The 22,853-nt window shown below is 45.6% G+C and overlaps 1 protein-coding gene across 1 annotated transcript in view; it reads right to left on the reverse strand.

Moving 5' to 3' along the window:
- Window positions 1-230: 230 nt before the first annotated feature.
- The window catches only part of notch3 (notch receptor 3), a 31,599-nt gene continuing 8,976 nt past the window's right edge, over window positions 231-22,853 (reverse strand). Inside the window, exons 3-33 of the mRNA XM_046032176.1 lie at window positions 16,753-16,895; window positions 16,335-16,670; window positions 15,545-15,667; window positions 15,216-15,449; window positions 14,958-15,113; window positions 14,653-14,838; window positions 13,467-13,580; window positions 12,180-12,293; window positions 10,958-11,191; window positions 10,588-10,698; window positions 10,292-10,484; window positions 9,982-10,127; window positions 9,422-9,655; window positions 9,153-9,305; window positions 8,799-9,027; window positions 8,444-8,645; window positions 8,167-8,323; window positions 7,870-8,054; window positions 7,606-7,738; window positions 7,253-7,510; window positions 7,039-7,148; window positions 6,407-6,936; window positions 5,990-6,316; window positions 5,750-5,898; window positions 5,433-5,661; window positions 5,194-5,284; window positions 4,878-5,046; window positions 4,443-4,747; window positions 4,175-4,322; window positions 3,957-4,054; window positions 231-3,856 (exon numbers count right to left, since the gene is read on the reverse strand). Of these exons, the coding sequence (XP_045888132.1) occupies window positions 2,366-3,856; window positions 3,957-4,054; window positions 4,175-4,322; window positions 4,443-4,747; window positions 4,878-5,046; window positions 5,194-5,284; window positions 5,433-5,661; window positions 5,750-5,898; window positions 5,990-6,316; window positions 6,407-6,936; window positions 7,039-7,148; window positions 7,253-7,510; window positions 7,606-7,738; window positions 7,870-8,054; window positions 8,167-8,323; window positions 8,444-8,645; window positions 8,799-9,027; window positions 9,153-9,305; window positions 9,422-9,655; window positions 9,982-10,127; window positions 10,292-10,484; window positions 10,588-10,698; window positions 10,958-11,191; window positions 12,180-12,293; window positions 13,467-13,580; window positions 14,653-14,838; window positions 14,958-15,113; window positions 15,216-15,449; window positions 15,545-15,667; window positions 16,335-16,670; window positions 16,753-16,895 (7,288 nt within the window). The 3' untranslated portion in view covers window positions 231-2,365. The remainder of the gene's footprint in view (window positions 3,857-3,956; window positions 4,055-4,174; window positions 4,323-4,442; window positions 4,748-4,877; window positions 5,047-5,193; window positions 5,285-5,432; window positions 5,662-5,749; window positions 5,899-5,989; window positions 6,317-6,406; window positions 6,937-7,038; window positions 7,149-7,252; window positions 7,511-7,605; window positions 7,739-7,869; window positions 8,055-8,166; window positions 8,324-8,443; window positions 8,646-8,798; window positions 9,028-9,152; window positions 9,306-9,421; window positions 9,656-9,981; window positions 10,128-10,291; window positions 10,485-10,587; window positions 10,699-10,957; window positions 11,192-12,179; window positions 12,294-13,466; window positions 13,581-14,652; window positions 14,839-14,957; window positions 15,114-15,215; window positions 15,450-15,544; window positions 15,668-16,334; window positions 16,671-16,752; window positions 16,896-22,853) is intronic.

Genomic DNA, 22,853 nt, shown 5'->3' on the forward strand with positions numbered 1-22,853 from the left:
AATATGAGGCAATCACTGAACACGAAGACACAAAAATGTAGTTCCCTACAGTTTTTATTATAAGTAACTTATTTTACAACTTTTGACTGTAGAAAGAAAAACTATGGAAAGGTTTTATGTACAATGATTTTGAACTAATTTTAAACAAGTATAGAAATTAATAATGATAGAAAATATCTATGACTGTTCTAATAACACAATAAAATATCAGTCACAGCCTCAGCTTCAAATAATGCTAAATGAAGTACATTTTATTTTTGTCCTTTTTAGTACATAACAATCATTTTAGAAACATGTGACTTCTCAAGCAAAGATCTACCCAGAACAAACATATTTACAAACAGAGTTGGGAGGCTGAAATGTACAAAACACTTAGTGCGACCTGGTAGGGAAATTGAAAGACCAGTTATATATAAAAATAAAAAACAAAGAACAGTTTTCCTTGTGAGTAAAATGTGAACTGGACTGGGAACAACATCACGTTTCCCCGGTCTGACAGAACAGTGGCTGAGTCTATAGTGAACAGGATAAAACAATGCATGACAAATAAACTCTATGACAGAACATGAGGAAGTGGGTAGGTCACCACAAAAGTAGTAGCTAGGAGTGGTGGCCTACTCATTTCTGTTCATGATATCACAAGGTGAAAATGCAAAAGGTTACTTTCTCCAAATTCTACTATTATCAATTGACTTTATGCTGAAATGTTCTTAGTATGTTAAGGAGAGGATGACCTCTATCCTACAGACTCAGGTCATGTGGGGATAAAGAGTTGGTCAGACATTACACAAGGTGTTAGCCGGATGACTGGGAAGGTCATCTCAGAATTCTGTAAAAGGTTAAAAGGCGCAGCACTACATAGTAGTGTTCTTTCCTTCAGTCTCTTTTAACAGCCATCTTAAGATGCAACTCCACAGCCCCTGGACTGGAAGCTACTGTATATGCAGGGGAACTGTCCCACTGCATGCCATAAAACACCTCCCTGAGGAGTGACAGGGCACAAGCAGTCACAGCCCAGCAGCCACACCCTCACAATGACCACTACTCAACCACAGACACTACCAGAGACGAGGCGAGAGAGTCAACGAGATCTCAACTATCACTGATAGTCCAGGAATTTTTCCATTTAGTCCAGTGAAGGACATGGTGAGGGCTCACCAAATTCAAAACCTCTACCTGTCTGTCATCTGGTTTAACTCTGTGTTGGATGCTTCTGAAAAGGCACAGCATCCAGACTCAACATGACAGACAAAATGGAGGAATGTTTGCAGGAAAGAGTGATATAAAATAGCAGCTGAGCATAGCTTAGTACATCTGAAGCGATGTTAAAAAAAAAAGGTATCCATGTTTTTCACAAAAAAAAAAAACAACACAGAGTATAAAACAAATGGAACAAGCAAAAAATTCAAACAAAAGGGCAGTGAGAGGCTGATTTTACAGACAAAACCATTCTGTTTGAAACAGTTTCTTAAAGTGAATGAAAACAAGCTTCAAAACTGACGGTACCAGGGCTGCTGATATATTCAGAAAGGAAAATGCCACCCATATATCATAAATATCCATTGTAGTTAAATGTTGTAGTCGACCCACACTTGCCCTTTGAGGCTGGTCACTTGAAGTGCTTCAGAGATACCCATCTACATTCTTATTTATAATACTCATATGGAAAGTAATCAATTACCACAATTCACTCAAAACAGAACAGAACATCACTACTGCTGAGCAACTCTTTAATATATATTTGCTCATACCAGTTTATCATCCTTACCAGCTTTTGTTGGCCTAAATAAATATCCGTCAAGAGGGGTGAAGGTTCTTCTGTCTGTCTATCAACTGGTCTGAATTATGCCACATTGGCTAAATAGATATGTAAGCGGCCTGTATAAAATAGGGGGTGGGGGGGCACATTACGTGAGAAGCTAGAACAGAACAAGGGTGAAAACATCTAAAAAAAAGCAGTTCAGAGAGATAAAAACAATAAATAAAAATAAATGAATTCCCTTCAACATTTTACTTTTTCCTCTTATCTACTTTTTAAATGTTTGTTAGTTTCCAGGAGAACATCCCTAAGTCTTTGAAATGAAAGACTTGGTTTTCTTCATATACTTTTTTTTATAATAAAAAACAAGTCCATCTGTGACAGAATTACTTCATTAAATTGTCTGCCATTTTTCAGACAACACACATTTCCCTTTACTTTTTTTCTCTGCAAAAATCACTAGCAGACGGTCCTCGTGATGAACAGTCAATCCAAATCCAATGAAAATCTTGGAAACAGGCTGACATATAAACACAGACAGGCCCAAGAGCCAGTCCACAAATTCTTTTACCCCAGGTCTCTTTTCAAACAGGGGCCATGAGATCTTCACGCAAACACCTGCATCTTGCCATTGGACTCTGGGATTTGAGTAATTTGGGTCTGGGCAGAGCCAGCAACTGCTGGGCTGGGTGTGGAATCTGACCAGTCGGAGACGCAGTGAGGAGAGGGGCTGGACCAGGGCTCGGGAGACTCTGGTGAGGGGGTCAGGTAGGGGTGCTCACTCGGCAAATGGAGGTAATGCTTGGGTGTGGCATCTAGTGCGGATGAGTAGCTGTGCTGGGAGGGAGGGGTTGGGTAATCCTCCGTTCCTGCAGTGCTGATACTAGGCTGGGAGGGCAAAGCCTGAGTGGGCTGGGCTGCTGGCGTGGCTGACTGTGGGGGCTGAGCAGGAGGCTGTGGCTGAGAAGGCTGCTGAGGCATCTGCTGCTGCTGGAAGAAAGATGGTGGGGGCTGGGAGGTCTGGGGTGTCGGTGGAGAGGAGGTGCCCATGCGGGCCATGCTCTGTTGGTTGGGAATGGCGTGGTTGATGAGCTGCTGCTGCTGCTGTTGCTGCTGCTGCTCAGCAATGGAGGGCAGCTTGACTGGGCTGATAGTGGGTGTGGAGGTAACAGGCGTGGGCTGCAGCATGGAATTACGGTACATCTGCTGTTGGTGCATCAGCATGTTCTGCTGCTGCATGGCTGGGCTCTGGGGGTGCATGCCTGCCTGGCTACTTTGCACAAGATTCACCACCTGCTGACCACACTGGGAGGAGGGGGGCATCCGGTTGTGCCAGTCAAAGGGCACACTGACAGGACTGACCATGCCCATGTTGAGACCCATCTGGCCTGAACTCAGCACATATCCATGGTTAACATCTGAAGCCATGGAGACACGTCCCTGCAAGGACATTCCAGCTCCCAGATCATTGAGTTGGGCTAGAGACACAGCAAAGGGGCCACCTCCTTCCAACATGTTACTATGTACCATTGGGGTGTTTGGGACAGACATGGAGGAGTGGAAGAGCCCTGGTGACTGCATGGCCACGGGGGATGTGGGGTTGGTGATGTAGCCAGCATTGCTAGCTCCCCCATGGGGTGAGTCCAGCGAGTCGACAGGGGACAGGGTCACTGAGCTCTCCAGTAAGGCACTCTGCATGTCCAAGGTCAACTTCTTGTTGCGGGCCTTGACGGACTCCTTCAGACTGGCAGCATGTTGGCTTCCCAGGCTAGAACCCTTGGCCCCAGGCCGACGATTCTTCTTGCCCTGTGGGGTGTTCTTCAGACTAGGTAGGAAGGAGCTGGGGGGACACATGAGAGGAGACAGAGTGTGTCCCCCAGTGAGGTGGTGTCCAACCCCTCCATGGCCCTGTGGACTCCTTACTGTGTTGTACTCATCAAGAAGCTGCACAATGTCATGGTGCATACGCTCCTGAGCAATGTCCCTTGGCAACCTGTCCATATGGTCTGTGATCTCTCTGTTTGCAAAGTGAGCCAGCAGCACCCTCACAGCCTCACAGCTGCCCTCACGGGCTGCCAGGAACAGAGGGGTCTCCTCCTGAAAAGTAAAACAGAGCAACAAAACAGAGGCTCTGTTAGATACAAACATGTCTCAATTTAAGTCACTGATGCAAAAAAGTGAGTCGTGGATGTCTGACCTTAAGATCTTGCATATCTTTGTTTGCGCTGTTCTTCAGCAGGGCAACAGTGGCATCCACATTGTTAACTGCAGCAGCCCAGTGCAAGGCAGATTTCCCTAAAAATGATGACAAACAATGAGATTACACATCTATGTTTTGGATATAAATGAATGAATGTTATCACAAAACACAAACATCTGCATCAGGAGACTCGGGTGGAAAAATTACACACTTACCCAGTTCATCAACTGCATTGACATCAGCATGACAAGTGATGAGTTCCTCTACCATGCCCTCTACTGCCAGCCGTGCTGCCAGGATCAGCGCAGTGGAACCATCATACATCCGAGAGTCAAGATCTGTAGCCCTGTTTCGAATCAGAATCTAGGAGGATGGAAAAGATCGGGTTCAACAAGATGATTTATACAATGTGCTAAAATAAGTTACAGGCATTTCTACTACTAATGTGGCCAGTAAAGAAAATATGTCGTATTTATTTTTTACCTGGAAGACACCCTGTGCATCTGCTGCCACTGCAGCATGTAGTGGCGTACGCCCCGTGTTGTCCTGAGCGTTGGCATCTGCCCCAGCATCCAGCAGCCTCTTGGCAGCATCAGCACGGGCGTAGCGGGCAGCCAGGTGGAGGGCAGTCTCACCAGTGCGGTCTGTTTGGGCAGCAAGGGATGCGCCCTGGTAGATGAGGTCAGAGATAATGTTGGCTGAACACTCCTCATTCTCCTCCTCCTCTGCTACTTCAGGCTCTAAGCCGCCTCCGCAGAATGATGCCAGCATCAGGGGTGTAAAACCATCTGGTAGGAAATGGAACAAGCATGGGTGAGTTTATGTCAATTCAAGTGATCAACATAACAGATCACATGAAGTGTGAGTACAAGTGTGCAAATCATACTTCAATCTTATAACTCTTATCTCACTACCAACCTGGGCCTCGGACATTAACATCCATGCAATCGCTTTCAAACTCTCCTTGAGGTGGGGTGAGGGCCATGGTGGGAGGCACACGTATGTCTGCAGCTGCAAGGTGATGCTGTGTCCACTGCCTGCTGTCCACTGCGTCTTCACTGTCTGAGAGCATACTCGGCTCCTCAACCTGAACTCACAAAACGAGTCAACTCAATTTCATTACTTTAAGTGCAGGCTGAAACGCTGTTGTGAAATTTACATCCACTCTCTTGTGCTTGTCTGCACATAAATTGATTAGGACAAAAAAAAAATGTAAAGAAGTTGTTTAACTGACCTTGAGCCTTTTTGCCTCTGGGCAGTCCGAGTCCATCCACTGTTCACTGTGATCTCCAAGGAGTGATTCCTCCACAGTTTTTGGCATGTGTCTGTTTACAGATGAATAGGTAAATGCAAGCACAAGAAAACAAATGCAATTTTAAAAATAAATTCCTAAAGCTATTCAAAATTGCATTGCTAAAGCAATTCAGTCCAAACAACATCATTAGTGTTAACTTTTCCCCACAAATAACTTACTTCATTCCAAGAGCGTCCTGGCCCACCGGTTCCCTGCGGTTCTTGTTGCTGCTGGGTTCCTTTTTGAGGAAGAAGCCCTCAGGAAACCAAAGGGTACTGTGTTCTCTCTTTCTACGAGCAATCAACATGCCTATCACAAGGATGACCAAAAGGAAAAGAGAGGCTATCCCCACCAGCATCAGCTTGCCCCATTGGGGTATGGGGTCAAGATTAGGTGGCATCCGTTCACCTGTGGTAAGAAGACAAAGTAGCAATCACATATTTGTGCCTCATTACTCTAACTAGTACATATTGAGTTCTTAGTATCCCCTACTCACCACGGACTTCTTTGATGGGGTAAGGGAAGCGGAGCATTTCTACAGCTGACAAGGCTCCCAGATACTCCGCAGCACTGTCAGCTGTAGGGAAACAGTCCTCAGAGCCCTGAGAGCACAGACGGTTGTCTATTTCGAGGTACACTATGGAGCTACAGGAATAACAGAGAGGCAGGTGTTAAGTGTAAAGTACAATCTACAGGAAAGATTTCAGCTTTTGTGTTTGCTGTATGCCTGACTTACCCTATGACCTCCTGCTGAGGCTGCAGCTCCCGCTTGAGGCGGGACTCTCTGCGGGTGTAGGGGCGGATCATGGCTTCTCCATTGTGGTCCAGCCGGAAGCGCAGTGTAGTGCGAAGGATAGCACTTAATTTCTGCAGAAAAGCTGTGCTGGTGCGGAGAAGCTCCTCGGGAGGCAGTAGGACCACCAAAACCAAGACACCATCAGCAAGGTCTTCTGGAACCTTTCCTGCGCAGTCCAAACCATCCCAGCCACACTCCTCTGTGTTGCAGCCTTGGTCACACCGTCCATCAGCATAGTGGTCAATACAGTAGGTTTCATATATTGGACTGGAGAAGAAACAAACAGAAGGATCAGCTCAGGCTTTCTCAGATCAGTACAGACAGAAACTATGGGGAGTCCTGTAAATGTAAACTCACTTGCAAATTTTCTCCTTGTTTTTGCAGTCAAAGTTGTCATATAGACAGTCAGCGTTGTTGCAGGACTCATCACACTGGCTGTTGTTGAAGACGCGCCAGCAGCGAGGGTCTGTACAACGAGCCCAGGGGTTCACCGCTAGAGAACAGTCGCCACCATCCCAGCGACAAGGGAACGTGTTGCATTCCTTGTCGCAAACACCATCATTAGCTTTGCCATGACAGTCTGCCAGAGGGCATGAGGGTGTTGGGGGCTCAACGAATCCGCTGCTCTGCTCGCAACGTTTACCTGTCCAGCCACTTGGACACTGGCAATGGAAGAATGGGAAGCTGGTCTCTTCAGTGCACAATCCTCCATTCCGACAGGGCTGGGAGGAGCAGCCTTCATTGCTGCGGTGCTGACACTGGGGCCCGCCATAACCTGGTAGGCAGGTGCAACGTGCCCCCCTTGTGGTAGGTGTACAGCTGCCGCCATTGTAGCAGGGCAGCTCCCGACAGGACATACTTCTTTCACAATTGGGCCCAGTATAACCCTAAAGATAGACAGATAACTTAGATTGTGAACTTTCAATACAGAAAGGATAAATCTATCATTCACAAACTACAAGATCAAATTAATGTGAATGTACACTTACAAGCTGACACGTGCAGGTGTATCCCAGTGCAGAGCTGGATATAGAACAGGCTCCTCCGTTCTGACAAGGCTGAGACTCACACACACTGAACCTGCTCTGACACCTTCGACCTAAAAACAACATATTGATGGTAAAGCTCTATGATTGGAAGAGAGTATTTTATGCAAAGAAAATGCAAATTTGCGAAGCCAGGGAGAGCCTCCAGTTGTCTAACCTGTGAAGCTGGGCTTGCAGACACATTGGTAGTCATTGGGCAACTGGATGCAGTCAAGACTGTTGGAGAGACTGCAGGGGTTAGAGAGACACTCATTTATGTCTCCCTCACATCTTTCTCCTGTGAAACCAGGGGGGCAATTGCAGCGATAACCACCCACTCTGTCCACACAGGTGCCATTGTTAAGGCACTTAGGAGGCGCGCTGCGCAGCCTCAGGGGGGGAGCACAGTCATCTTCATTGATCTCACAGAGAACACCTTTAAAGGAGAGGAATATTACTTATTTTGTTTTACTCACATTTAGTGAAGTCTAATAAGTAAAACCCACACGTTTATGTTGAATATGTGCTTACCCAGTGTGCCAGGGGGGCAGGAACAGATGTAATGTCCCACAAGATCAATGCAAGTGCCTCCATTCTGGCAAGGATGAGACTGGCACTCATTGATCTCCATCTCGCAGTTCTGTCCAGTATAGCCTGGCATACACTGTAATGATATGCAGATGACAATTACATATATATCGTAGCTCCACAATTGTGATGAAGCACCTTATGAATACTGACTTTGCTAAAATCTAACAGAGAAGCACATACAATTGACAAAGCAATGGTACTCACGTCACATTGGTACCCTCCCACATAGCCCCTGCAGGTGGCGCCATTGCGGCAGGGTTTGTCTTCACAGTGGTCCACTTGGCTTTCGCAATAGCTTCCAGTATAGTCAGCAGGACATTTACAATAGTGGGTATTCCCAGTGTTGACACAGTGACCACCGTGGTGGCATAGGTCATCTGTCTGGAGCCCTGATTAGAATGATTTAGGAGAAAATGTTATATTTATTACTTAGTTACAACTCAAACATAGAGCAAGAGGTCAAATGTCCTGATGTACGGTATATAACACAAAACAAAATACCTCTTTGGCGAGCAGCTGTCTCACAGGAGACCCTAGGGATATCACAGTAACGTCCAGACCAGCCGTTACTACAATCACAGATGAAAGAAGCATCCTTTTGGCGACAGCGTCCTCCATTTTGGCAGGGAGATGTGCGTCTGCACCAGTCGACTGGAGTCTGGGTGGGCAAGAGGCAGATGGAAAAATTGTCAGCTTTTATTAGTCTAAAAACATAAAAGGTATAAAGACTCAAGGCCTTAACAAGAACTTTCAACAGTGTCTGTGAGTATGTGTGTACCTGGCAGCGGTTGCCAGTGTAGCCCTTGGGGCAGGAGCAACGGAAGGATTCCAGGGCATCTTGACAGATGCCTCCGTTGAGGCAAGGCTGGGAGTCACACTCATTAACCTCATACTGGCAGTGAGAGCCAGTGAAGCCTGAGCGGCAGGTACAGGAATAGCCGTTGATTTTATCTGTGCACGTCCCACCATTGAAGCAAGAGCTATCAACATGAGTAAAAATATGGATTAAAATTTTTGTGATTATTTTATGTCATAATTAAGCATAAGTTTGAATGTCATATTAGTAGTTACATGAGATATATCCATGACTCAAACAGAAGCGCGTACAGACACACACACGCGCACACACACACCTTTCAGTGCAATCAGGGATGTTGGTTTCGCAGTGGATGCCAGCAAAGCCAGGCCTACAGGTGCAGGTGTAGGAGTTAACATAGTCTGTGCATGTGCCTCCATTTTTGCATGGGAAACTCTGGCATTCATTAATCTCTAAAGCACAGCGGGGACCAGTGAAGCCTAGCAGGCAGTTACAGTGGAAGGAGTTCACGCCATCTGTGCAGGAACCTCCACTTAGACACGGATCTGATGACACAAAAGTAGAGGAAAGCTTTGGTCAAGTACAGAAAATGTGCATAGGCCTGGTATTGTGTTTAACAGCAACAGGCAATTATAGTAATTCAGCACGGTAACTTTACGTGGCCACTCACTAGGAGCACAGTCATTGACGTCTGTTTCACAGGTCAGCCCAGTGTATCCAGCTCTGCAGGAGCACAGGAAGCCTCCAAGTGTGTTAGTGCAGGTCCCACGGTTCTTGCAGGGGTTTGAGATGCATTCATTCACATCTATGTCACACAACTGACCTGCAGAATGCAAAAGATGGGTACAATAAGGTTTAACTCAAGACCAAAAGTGTGTATGCCCTTACTTTCTGTGTCAATCAAAATATCAGGCACTGATAGGTACAAAATTTGCTAACCTTGCCACCCTGGTTGGCAATTACATTGATAGCCCATGTAGTCTGGTGTGTGTGTGCAGACAGCATGATTGGCACAGGGGTTAGGGGAGCAAGGGGTGAGGACTTCAGCACAAGTGGGTCCACTGTAAGGAAGCTCACACAGACAGGTGAAACTTGCCACACCATCCACACAGGTGCCCTTGTTCAGACAGGGACTGGATGAACATTCGTTGATGTTCACATGGCAGAGGTTACCTGTCGGAAGGGGCAGAGAAGTTAAAACATATTACAGAACTGAATATTAATGGGTGTCAGTGGCCTGACACTGGTGAATGTATTGGCATTTTTAATACACCACTAGGGGGAGGTAGATGATTGTCATACATGAGGAGGAATTTACTGGAGGACATAGTGGGAAACCTTTAGACTAAAATATGTCTATAATGTCTATAAGATACTCGTATCTGACTTCAGTTACTGCATGTGCTTCACCTGCTGTGTATTCGTCTCTTTGTACTGTACTTTTTGATGTTAACTCCAGTGGTTACTTTGTGTTTTGTGCTACTACGCCACCCTCTCACCTCTGAAGCCTTGCCGACACTTGCAGGTGAAGCCATTGAGCTGGTCGATACATGTGCCAGCATTCTGGCAAGGACTTGGCAAACAGTCATTCCTGTCCAGGTCACAGTTCTTCCCCACCCATCCGGGCTCACAGTCACAGCGGTAACTGGAAATACAGGAGTACAGTCAATAATCTAAAAAGATGCCAAGTTGTACAAGTGAAATAACAATGAACTGATTCACATGTTGAAACCTGTAGGATTAGCAACAAACATGCAAGGTGTCTCCTTGATATCACACAGCCATTTGAGTTGGCTTAAACTTTCATACCCGTTGATGTCATCCCTGCATGAGCCATGGACACATGGGCTGCTGCCACACTCATCCACCTGGGAGTAACAATAAGGGGGCTTAAAGCCCTCAGGACACTGGCAGTGAAATCCGTTCTCTTCATCCACACACGTTCCCCCATTCCTACAGGGGCTCGATGCACACTCATCTATCTCCACATTACACTTGGGACCTGGCAGGAGAGTTATTAGACAGGATCAAAGTATGTTAGTCAAAATTTTCAGTGAGAATTGATAATTCATCTCAAATTTGGTTTCATTTTCAGAGGGCCTTACCAGTGAAGCCAGGTTTGCAAACACAGTCATAGCGGTTGATGCCATCTTTGCAGATGCCATAGTCACATGGGTTACTGGCACAATCATCAAAGTTTATCTCACAGTTTGTGCCTGCGTTGACAAAGACGAGTTTGAGATTTTACATTAGGCTTCTAGAAATGTATATAGAGTACTAGGATATATTTATTCCATACTATTGTTATCACCCTCAACTGCAACATTATTTGTGTGTTATGTGTGAGCTTACAGTTTAGCCTTCAGTTAATCTGCTGTAAATATTGGCAAGCTTTACTTTTTTTATAAAAAATTTCAAGTGAAATGTGTGAATTCACAATGTCAAACTATTTGCTTGTGGAGTTTTTCCTCTTACCTGAGGTTCCGTGTTGGCACTGGCAGATGTACTTATTGACCAGGTCCACACACTTGCCCCCATTCTGACAAGGGTTGCTGTGGCACTCATTGAGCTGGTTCTCACAGCGGTAGCCTGTGTAGCCAGCATCACAGTTACAGGTGTAGCTGGCAATTCCATCTATGCAAGTACCATGGTGGCATGGGTCGGGCTGGCAGTTGTTGATATTACTCTCACACAGTGTCCCTTCATAACCTAAAGAGTAAAAAGTATAAATGGAGATTAGTGCTATGGCATTTGTCTGACAACCTGATGCTCCCTTAAAAAACTCATGGTTTTCATTCTAATCCGCATTTGTCTTTTGTTTTTCACTGAATGGCCATTTTCAGCAATTGTTTTTATTCTCTTTGTCCTTGATTCATTTGTTATTCTGTTGAACTTCCTCGGTCTGTTTCCTACTTTTTCTTTATAAAAGCTTCTAAAGTTTTGGGTTCTGATCACTGTGGTTTCCATGTCGACGGTGTCTGGCAAGTAAGTGTTGATTTGTGTGGTATGTGTGTAGTGCAGTGCTGAGTTGAGCAAAGCAGTAAAGAAGGACCCTACACAGGCCTCCCAGTCCTGCTTTTGTTCTCAGTGGCGGAAGGAACAATAGACTGCACCACGTCAAACAGGGCCACTTCACTCAACAGAGGGGGCCCACAAACACAGGGAATACCAAGCAGCTGGCCATTGAAACAATAAAGCAGGCTCCTCTGTAGGCATGGGTCCAAACAAATATGTTAAATATCAATGTATACACATAGTCAGCTCATACATGCAGACTTTGTGACAAACTTTACTACAGCTCACTGTATCTGGGTTGTTTTCAAACATGGACATGACTGAATATGAAGGAATGAAAGTTAAGATGCAGCATAAGGTGATGTGTGGGGGTTTAACAGATGAACAGATGTCGGGGTGATGACCAAGGCTCCTTTCTTGGCAACTGCTGCTCCTCAGTGACCCCATGATCCTGAGAGCCGACGAGGGAAAGAGTGGGATTAGGGGCCTCAAGTCAGTCTGCTTGGCCGGCAGACATCCACAGAAATAGCTGACCCCCCCAAAACACTGAGCACTTAACAAAGACTGAACACAGCCCAACAAGTGGTTAAGGCTCATCTGCCCTTCTGCCTGGGTAGACATCTTGAGCTTTGTACTGTCTAAGAACTATCCACTGACAACTATAAGGTAAAGAATCCCTTACCTTCAGCACAGCGGCACTCGAAACCATTAGGCCGGTCGTAGCATTTTGCTCCATTCTGGCAGGGCGTGCTGGCGCACTCATCTATGTCGATCTGACACATGGTGCCAGTAAACCCTGGGACATGCAAACACAGAGGTGAGGGGTCAGAAAAAATGTCCAGTCGTAGGGTCCGTGCTCAGGTCAGAGGGCAGCTCTGTCTCTTCTTAGAAGGGCAGAGGTCTTTGGGTAGGTTAGTGACGTCTGGCTAAGGTTGGGTTTAAGAGCATCTCGACTGGTTAAGGACAAGTCATCTGCGTACTTGGACCAGTGCTCAGATGACCACTACAAAATCCAGTGGAAAGCCTGTGACCTTGATCATGTTTTTGAAGAGAGACTTACAATCTAGTGCATACTAGGTCATATCTGAAAATAAATTAATATTGCTATCAGGTGATTTGGAATATCTGGGCAGCAAAATACCACTTGTGCAGTTTTATCTCTCTTCAGTAACAATTCTGGTACATGTCTGCACAATGCCTACTCTACACTGGAATATAAGGACTCTAGTATATAAAATTATATGGAGGTGTGGAGAAACAGCTCCTTTTTAACAAAATAACAACAATAATAACTGTAATAACAGTAATAATAACTATAATAATATCCCAAATCTACTAGCCTGAAAAGCTTGAGAAACTGAGCAGGCTTGAAATCAGTGGGCACAGTGCCCAGACAGGGGTGAATTGGAGCATTGGTAGCACACTGCTCAGTTGATTAACAGTGTCAAGATGGTCTGTGTGTTGGTGTTCGGGCTGCTAAAGGGGGGGTTAGAGGAGACGGTGGGATTGTTTTCTCTTTTAGGCGACCCCCCCTCCCCTTCCTGCATCAGCTCCACCGGCTCAATAGCTAGATGGGGGGTGAAGGGGGGACGTCTGTCCCAGATGTAAATTGCGGACCTGGAAAAGAATCTCATTAGCAGGACTGCTGTTCCCCACCACCACCAGGGCAGGATGAGGGAGACTGCAGTCCCTTCCACATTCCACAGAGGAGGGGGGCGGGGGTCACAATAGTGTCTTTGTTCAGGCAAGACGAGAGGATAGGCAGCCTTTCTGGCCTGCCTTTTTATATGAGTGGTGGCTCTAAACACCAGCAGGCAGAAGCAGCAAGGCTGACCCTCCCTCCTCTGGTTCTGGGACATTTAAACTTTGGCTTTCTGTTCTTACTGCTGCTGCCACTGAGTTGGAGCTGTTAACAGGGATAGAAGTAAACACTGGAATTATAAATAAAGGTCAGTCAAAAAAGTTTTACCTGGCTGGCAGGTGCATGTGAAGCCATTGACCATGTCCCGACAGATGCCATCATTCACACAGGGGTTGCTCTCACAGTCATCTACGTCAATCTCACAGTAAGTCCCCATGTAGCCTAGAAGACAGATATTCAAACTGAATTCACATACATTTTTGCAGTTGAAGCAGACCTGCAATGTACGAGTATGTCAGCTCAAGCCAGCATGGTGACCATGTAGCTGTGTGTACTCTTTGCGATGGGAAAAGGATCTGTGGGAAACATTTCTTTCATGTGAGGCCTCAGAGTTTTTGAGAATGGTCTCTGCTGAACCATGGGATGGAATAAAGGTTCCCTTGAGCATCCCCAGTTTTCCTGCTGACCTTAAATTACTACACCCTACTTTCGATGGAGCATTACCCCTCCCTGGGTCAGTGTCCCATTCACCAGATGTATGTTATACATTCTGCGTTAGCAAACTACGGAGGGCTCCTTCATTGAGGTGAAACAGAGTGTGGATCAGAGTGCTGCCCCTGGGGAGAGGCTAGCGTGGAATCAGAAATAATCAGCAGCTCCACATGAGCTTTGCCAGGCTGGCTGATGATGAGGAGGGTGAAGAGGAAGGGCCTGTCTCTGGAAATGACGGGGGAGGGGGAGAGGCTCTGGGAAAAGGCCTCTTTCCCTCTCTGTGTGTATGAGGGGTGCAAAGTGGAACACAGAGGGGCCCTATTGTTCTGCTCCATTCCCACCACTCTACCACTCATTAGTATTCACAGCACACTCCTCCCCCTAACTGCTCGCCCTCTCTCACATCCAGTCCTATAGACCCGACTCCGAGCTCTAATTTGTATAGTTCCCAAAACCCCAGGATACATGTAGGACTGTGCGTGAGAGTTTCGCTGTGTTTTTGTCACCGAGTGTCCAAACCATCACTTAGTCCAAACTAATGCCCTGTCTGGCGGTACCGTGCACTGAGAGCAGAGCAGTGCCTCCATACCCCCAATGTCAATGCGAATGTCATTACATAACAGTCTACACAGGTAGTAAGTATGGCAGCACTGTAGATAATACAATATGAGAAGGTCAAGTTTAATTAATCAGTTGTTTCATTCTGTTTTTGGCTGCCCCATGTGAATGAAACCAGACCGAATCGAGGTAATCTGTATTGTTTTATTGCCGTTATAAAATACAACTTAACAGGCCTGAATACCTGGCATGCAGATGCAGGTGAACTCTCCGATGCGGTCCAGGCAAGTAGCATCATTTTGGCAGGGCATGGACAAGCATTCGTTGATGTCAATCTCACAACGCGGGCCGGCATATCCCCGACCGCACTGACACTGGAAGGAGCCTTCTGTGTTCACACATTTTCCAAAATGCTCACACGGGTTGGCACCTGTTGGTAGAAGGCTCAGGATCAGTATATGAAATACACTCACAGACAAGATATAGTGGGCCATATGAGCATACGACCACAGCACCGAACTTATGTTTTAAAGAAATTAGCAGATTTACCAATTGAACACTCATCCATGTCCTGGTTGCAGGCACCTCCTACAAAGCCAGCAGGACAGGTGCAAATGGCGCGGCCATTAAGGGGGTTGGTGTCACACACTGCCCCCTCGTTGCAGGGGTTACTCACACATGCATCATCAAGGTGGCACAGCAAACCTGTGGAGAAAGCACATAAAGAAAACATATGCCAATTATTAACAATTTAGCAGCCAGGACTTTGAGGTGCACACAAAGAATCAATTTGACAAAGCCACGTACCCGTCTTTCCAACTGGGCACTCGCAGAAGAAGGATGCTACACGGTCATGGCAGGTGGCACCATTGAAGCAAACGGCTATGGCGCAGTCGTCAATGTTCTCACTGCAGTCATCTCCAGTCCAACCATTAACGCAGACACAGGTATGCCCACCAATGGTGTTGAAGCAAGTACCCCCATTATGGCAGGCATTTGGTTGCATGAGACACTCGTTGACATCCTCAGCACAGTATTGACCTGGTGTGGTTCGGTGACATATTGGCTCACACATACTCACCAGATATAAATAAAAGTTTGTTTCAAAAATGATAAATAGAAAAATAGAGCTGTACCTGTCCATTCTGGTGGGCACTGGCAATTGTAGGTGTTGACTCCGTCCACACATATTCCTCCATTCATACACTTGTGACCTGGACAGTCATCCACATTATTCTCACAGTTGTGTCCCTCAAACCCTGAGACAGACGGAGAGAGAAAAGGGTCATGGTACACAGACACAGTAAAACACACAAAATGGGAGTTTATTTAACACTCAGCGGCCCCTGTCCCACACTATAAGCATTTCTACTCATAATCTCAAGTCATATTTCCCACACTAGAGGAGGGATGGGGCAATGTAGGCAGCAAAAAGGTTCAGAGGGTGTCTGATTGTTTACATCTTCTCATGATGGTTCCCACACGATGCCAGCAACAGCCATGACTCCTGACTGCTTCAGAGGTCCACACTTCCCACAGTGTTTGCTTGTTTTATAATCTCTCACAGTTTCAATGACTTCCTCTCTGGCAAGAGACATTTCCTGTCAGCTCCCCAGTGGGAAACCAGAAGGCCCATAAAGTAAATTCCTCCTGTTGTGAACAGAGCAGAGTGCCGGCCGGCTGCCTTTTTAACTCTCCCACTATCCCATCTCCCAACAGTAGCTATTAATAGCATACAGGAAGCTGACCTGGGACAGAGGAGTAAATCCCAGCAACAGCCCAACTGCTACGTCATCAGGCTGGGAAAATCTGTGTTACTGTCCTGAGGCCCGGGGAAAACAGCGGGGTTTGCAAACTGACTCTGAGTTTGTTTATGTGTGTGTGCGAGCACGTGTGTTCTACTATGCTCATAGAGAGCTATTCTACCTGGTAGGCAAGCACACTCATAGGAATGGTCGCTCGTCTGTCGACAGGTGCCCCCATTAAGGCACTGAGACGGGGCACAGGGAAGGATGGACACCTCACATGTGCGCCCGCTGTATCCAGGTTGGCACTGGCAGCGGAAGGACCCATGGGTGTTAATGCAGAGGCCTCCATTGAGGCACACGCCTGGCTTGCGGCACTCGTCAATGTCATTGCGGCAGTTCTTTCCCTGGAAGCCAGGTGGGCAGGAACAGTTGTAGTGGTTATTCCAATTGGCACAACGGGCTCCATTGGCACAGGGACTTGTAGCACAGGCATCAATGAGGGAGCAGTCTTGGCCTGGAAATTAAATAGTAAATTTTATTCAATCTCCCTTCTCAGATAGGATCTTTTGAATTAAGACAAGTTGTGACAGATGTACCTCTGAACCCTCTCTGGCACACACAGGTGTATTGTGGGATACCACTGACCACCTGGCTCTTACAAGCTGCCCCGTTCAGACATGGCGATCGATGACATGGATCCAGGTGCTGACAGAGAGGACCAATGAACCCGGGACGACATCTGGAAAAACAGATTCACACACACATACATTAGGATGCCTTTGTCCTGCAGGTCAAGGCAGGACACAATCTAATTATCTATGGTATTAAAGACAGAGCTGTGACACTCCAACTCCAGTGTAGCTCAATTCCCATTAAGTTCTGGGTTTGGCAATCAGGGCCCAATGATACATTGGCAAGGCCTGCTGCCTGACTCATACCTTGGCAAGTAATGCTTCTGGGCCCTGGAATGAATCTGTATTAACATAGCTTAACCCACAAGTACTAACCATGCAATACATTGTACATGGAATGAAACACACATACACTCACAAACAAACTTTAAAATATGAAGATGGAGGGAGTCTTCTATGTTACAATATGCACACACTATTATTTCCAGCTGGAGGGCCTCTCCAGGTCAGCTAACATTCCTCCACTGTTACAGTTTTTCCGCACCTCAGCTCTTGTTTCTGTTCTCATATATGAAAAAGAACACACCCAGAAACAGCAGTCTGGAAACTTTACAATTGCCAACAAATACTGACATGAGGAAAATGAGAACTACACACAACACACATGAACTGAATAGGAGAAGCAGCTGTTGTTTTTGAATGAAACAAAACATCCCCCTCCCAGTGACTATATTTTGATTGTGTAGATTTTCTTGATAAAACACAAATAGCTTGTCCATACACAAGGTGTTTCTGCCGCGTTTTTCTGTCATTTGTCTCATGAGCATTTGACGGAATAGATATGCTTCTATTTTATTTCAATACAGCTACCTACACAGGCCATATGACGGCTCTCGTTTCACTCGTGCTATATGAGTGCAACGTGTCATGAGGCATATTTTAACTTTGGGTGGCCTACACTCACTTCTGTGCCTGAAGGCAACCTGCATTGACACAGGTGAAGGACTGAAGCTCCTGCTGCTGCTCTGCTATGCAGGCTATGTAGATATTGTGTAAGCCTGACTCCACTAAGGAGTAAACATATAAATCTATGGGAGTTTAGACAAAGTTTGAACTTACTAACAAGTCCAGTATAAGCTGGTAACTCTACACCCACAGTCAAGCCCCTCTTCAAATAGGCTGTTTGATGCTGATGACAGGACAGTGACGGCTGGGTCTTTGCCCGCCCTTGGGTTCTGTCTTCTCTTTCATTGGAGAGGAACCCCTGGGCAGTATCAACAATAGGTTTTCATCTTTTCTCTTTTACAGAAGCATCACCGCTACACTGGCGTTAGTTTATCTAACATTTAGCAGGCGTTTAGTTTTTTTGATGTGCCCTCCCCCTATAACAAAGACTAAAACTAATTTTGTGGCTCTTGCCTCTGGCCATGAGACTGACGCTGCTCCAAGTAAGGCTAAAGAGGACGAACTGATCCAGATCTAGGTTTTCACTGAAGTTGCCTGCTTTCTTTCTGACTGTTCTGCTCCGGTTCAGAAAAACTGGAGACTACTCAGTTTTGTTTGGCGTTTTTCCCAGCTTTACAAAGACAATAGTGAAATGGAGGAGCCACAGAGCCAAGCATGAAGGAGCCTGGCACACAGGCGTATCTACCAGAATGCGCAGATACACAGAAACAGGGCAGAAAGGTTTTGTTTCAAATGCATGTTTTTATAGGTTTGTTGGTATATAGAAATTAGTTAAAGCATAACAACTCTAAATGCCTTTGGGAATGATGATTTTCCTGGATTTGGCCTCGAGGTAAAATTGAAGCACTACTGGAATCCCGATGTTGAAAGAGAGATTGCAGTTATTACAGCAACTCTTCCATCTCATAAAGTCCCCCACCCCCCGAACGCCAGCTTGGCATTCCCCCTAACAAACCCCCTCCTCTCACGCGCTGAGAGGTCAGATGTCAGAGGTCCCCCGTCTAATTGTGATGATAATGTCACTCAGGCTGCAGGGAGTGGGGTGGGGATGCTCTGCAGGAGAGATTGTCTTTTAAAGGTGGAATTGGTGGAGAGGGTGACAGAGGAGCAGGAGAGAGTGGTCTGGTCCAGCAAGAATGTCATGTCATATTTCCTGTAATCCCTCGTCCCTTGCTCTGAAAACACCACACTCACTCCGAATGCACGATCCCCGTTACCCTAGCAACCTCACAGATGAACAAGCAAGCCTGACACCCAACCAATCACCCCTCCCCACCCCTCCACTCTTGGTCCCCATGGCTATTTGTCATGGCTTGGCTGGGTTTATTTAGAGGCAAATTAACTATGTCTGGAATCTAGGGTGTCACTAAAAATGAAACACAAATGTGGCACAAAGACGGCTTTGAAAGGTCCGGGGAAGAAAGTTGCTTACAACACAGACTGACAGTCAAATTCTTCTGGAGCCACTCAGTATGTGGGCATTTGACTGCTGAAGAAAAAGCCGACAAGCTACAGTCTTAAACGGCTGTTGTTTTCCAAAGACCATCGTGACTCTCTGTTGACAGCTCATTACAACTCATTCCAGGAGTTTTTTGTGTCCAAGTGCATGTTGAAGTTGCACTACAGTTACAAAAATACTAGGTATTTGGAATAAAGTGTTTTTTACTATGAGAATGAATTGCATTGGTGTGTATTGGTCTGTGTGTGGGTGTGTAAGAATGATGATAGTAGTTATGCCTGCGAAATTATTTGTCCTCCCTTACAAATGCACACTGAACTAAGCAGCCAAAACACACATTCTTTTGTCTAGACTTGACTCATTCCCATACATGCTACTCCAAAAACACACAAATCAGAGTGCTATCAGTGCAAAGACTGTGAGAGACGTGCAACTTCGTCCTGGTGTACCTGAGAGTCTCCTTATCGGGCTCTTTACAACCTTGTGGATTCCACTGCCTCTGGGAAAAGCAGGGCAGGAACTGTGCCTTAGCCCAGCCTTATTTGTGGCGGATGTGGAAGGCAGGTGCAGGCTGCTGTTGTGCAATGGGCCCCTGAGTCATGTTTAGTGAGTGTCAACTTCTGACCTTTGAGGAAGAGAGCAGCAGATGAGGAGGAGGTCTTTGAGTGCAGCGCAGGGATTGCCAGAGTGGGTAATCTCTTCGTGTCAACACGTATGAGGACTTTTGCCAGCTGCAGGCCCGGCACCATGCATCTGTCCACATCTGTCTGTGCACTTTGGGTGTCTAGCATCTACCTCCCCTGCCAATCTTTAAGCCAAAGCAATTGTACTGTTGGTCATGGGACAAGCCCAGTAACCAACACACACACACACACACACACACACACACACACACACACGAGATGTCGCACCACTTAAGAGATGTGGTCATCATTCACAAACACATGCATTAACAGTTTCTTAGCACAATTTCAAGATTGTTACACAAAGGCACCACTGCAACAAAGCAAACACATGCAACAATCACTACACACCCAAAAACAAAGAAAAGAAACTTACAACCAGCCTCAGCGTCTGAGGAAGGGTAGTATCGTGAACCCATAAAAGAGAAGATCCACAGAGAAAAGTATAAAAAAAGGAAGAAAGAGATGGCAATTGTCAAACATTTAATGAAAAGGAGTTTTAATGTGCAAATATTTTTGTACTGTGAAAAATGACCTTCCAGTAGTGTGCTGTGATTTCCCAGTTGTTCTGCATCAAGTATGAGGATCTTCTGATTGTAACAGTGTTTTTGATTTATGCAAGTAAGTTGTGTCACCTATACTTGTGTAACACAATGCCAGTTTTCCTGCTTTCTGGGTCACTGAAGCTGGGTAACCTGAGCTCATCCACTCCTATACAATAGCAGCTACTCTGCCAGAGGTCAAAGGGTGCCTCACCTGTGAAAAAAGAGGCTGTAATCTCTAACACGGTTCATACACACAGTCATGCTCCACAAAGCAACAAGTCTTCCTATCTCAGAGTGCATTTCTTAAGACAAACGGAGAGGAAGTGCAATAACAACAGAACTACCATCTTTTGGCCAGGAGCAAGATTTCAACTTCTATATTGCATGACAAGAGCTAAATCAGTTTTACAATTTTATATGAGCCAGCGGTTGCTAGAAACTAATATTAGAATCTATGGGAAAAGTACAACAGCATGGTCTTTCTCTCAACACAGGCCTCTTTTCCCTGAACCCCTTCTTCCACAAGCAAGCAGGAACCAGCTCTACTCCTTTATGCAAGTCCATACTGACACCACACTGCCAACAGGAGCCCATCCACATCCCCCCTCCTTCCAACAGCCTCTTCAGCTCTGCTCTCCTCGGCTTGTCTCTCCCTTTCTCAGCAAAGAGCCAGATTGGGGGTTGGGGAGTGTTTTGTGGCCCAAATAAAGGAGCTAAAGTAGTCAGAACTCCTTTGTATGAAAGTGTTGGGGGGGAGCAGTGACCCAAACAGCTAGTCTTTCAGGCCTGGGCTTACACGGACCAACAGGCCTGGGCTGTAGCCTGGCAACAGTAACCCATGGTGAGAGAGAGCCAGAATGAGAAAAAGGGGGTGTCGGGAGACAGGGTTTCGTAAGGACAGTTGGAGCACTTCAGAAGACTGATCCCCTACATATGCAGGTAGCACTAAACGACGTGCGGGAGCAATTCAGTCTGGTAATTAAGTGTGATCATGTCTAAAAAGGATGCATGTTCCACAGTTTTAGGTGCAAAGATTGTTTCAACAATTGTGCTAGGACACACAACTGAAGTATTGAAATCTCCAGAAGGAGCTTTCCAGAGCACCCCCAGAGCATGAATATTAAACATGTGAATATAAGGACATTTAACTTTCTGTAAAAATGTATTGTTCTTGATAAATGTTCAGTAATACTGTTATGAAAAGGGCCGGACAAGGGCTCGAAGTTTTTACAAATTTAGTTCATACACTATCTGAACAAATTTTCCTCAAGTGTCAACAGATTTTTGGAAGAGTACTCCATGACATTTTTCAAATAGCAACACGTTTGCCCATAACCACATTGCATGAATCCCAGGGCCGAGGTCTTTCAAAGTATTCTCCACTGAACTCAGCCACAAAAACCCCACCCAACCACCTAAACTGAACCAGATTTCATTAAACTTTGAAGCTGACATTTGAAAGACCCCCTCCCCAACCTAACCTGAAAGAACATCTACAATGCATTGTCCGATGTTTGTCTCAACATGTTAGCATAGCCAAAAAAAGGCAGTAAAAATGTAATGTGAGAAAAGATATTTTAAACCTACTAATTGCCTATTTTGCTGTTCATGTCACAGAAAACATTTGCTGCACAATTAATGTTGAATTGAACAGACCTAAATCATCACCTGATAAAAAAACCCACTTCAGTTTAATAATGTTGACAGAAACTGTTGCACAGATTGACTGAGGCCAACACAGACAAAAAGAAAGAGATCTGTTTACGGTGCACTGGCAAAGGTTCTTGGTGATATGCTAAGGAGAACAGTAGGAAAACAGCCAAAGAGTGGCTATTATCCCATTAACCCAAAGAAGTACTGGAGATGTGAAAGAATGGTGTGGGCCAGTCAAACCTAATAAAATATTTTATAGCAAACTAAAACAAATTATAACAATGTAGCAAATTTGTTCCATTTCCATGTGGCAAAGTATTTACATTTCAAAACCTCTGATAAAGCTTAAATTAGGGGAAGGTAAACACTGGCAAAATGCAGCCTGGTTAAAATGAAGATGTCGGTGGAAAGTGTGTTTAGTGGAAAAGTGAATGCCTTTTCCTGAATCATTTAATGATGGACCCATCCCTTCCTCTTCTAAAAGGGAGGGAGAGACTGGGGAAAGTTTGCTGGCGGACCTCAGCTATTCGAATCAGGTCTGCCTAAATATCTCTTCAGAAGTCATCATCTCCCGGAAAAGAACAAACAGCCAGGGGATGAGACTTCAGAGGCAGGCTTATCCCTGCATAAACATGTGGTTCAGACATACATCGACTCCAAAAATAATAATAATAATAATAATACACAAATCCCAACTGGACATTCCTGTGCCAACTGAATGGCAAAGCTGACATTAATTAGCAAACAGAGTTAGCTTTC

This window comes from Micropterus dolomieu, linkage group LG02 (genome assembly GCF_021292245.1).
Source record: "Micropterus dolomieu isolate WLL.071019.BEF.003 ecotype Adirondacks linkage group LG02, ASM2129224v1, whole genome shotgun sequence".
NCBI classification, from domain to species: Eukaryota; Metazoa; Chordata; class Actinopteri; order Centrarchiformes; family Centrarchidae; genus Micropterus; species Micropterus dolomieu.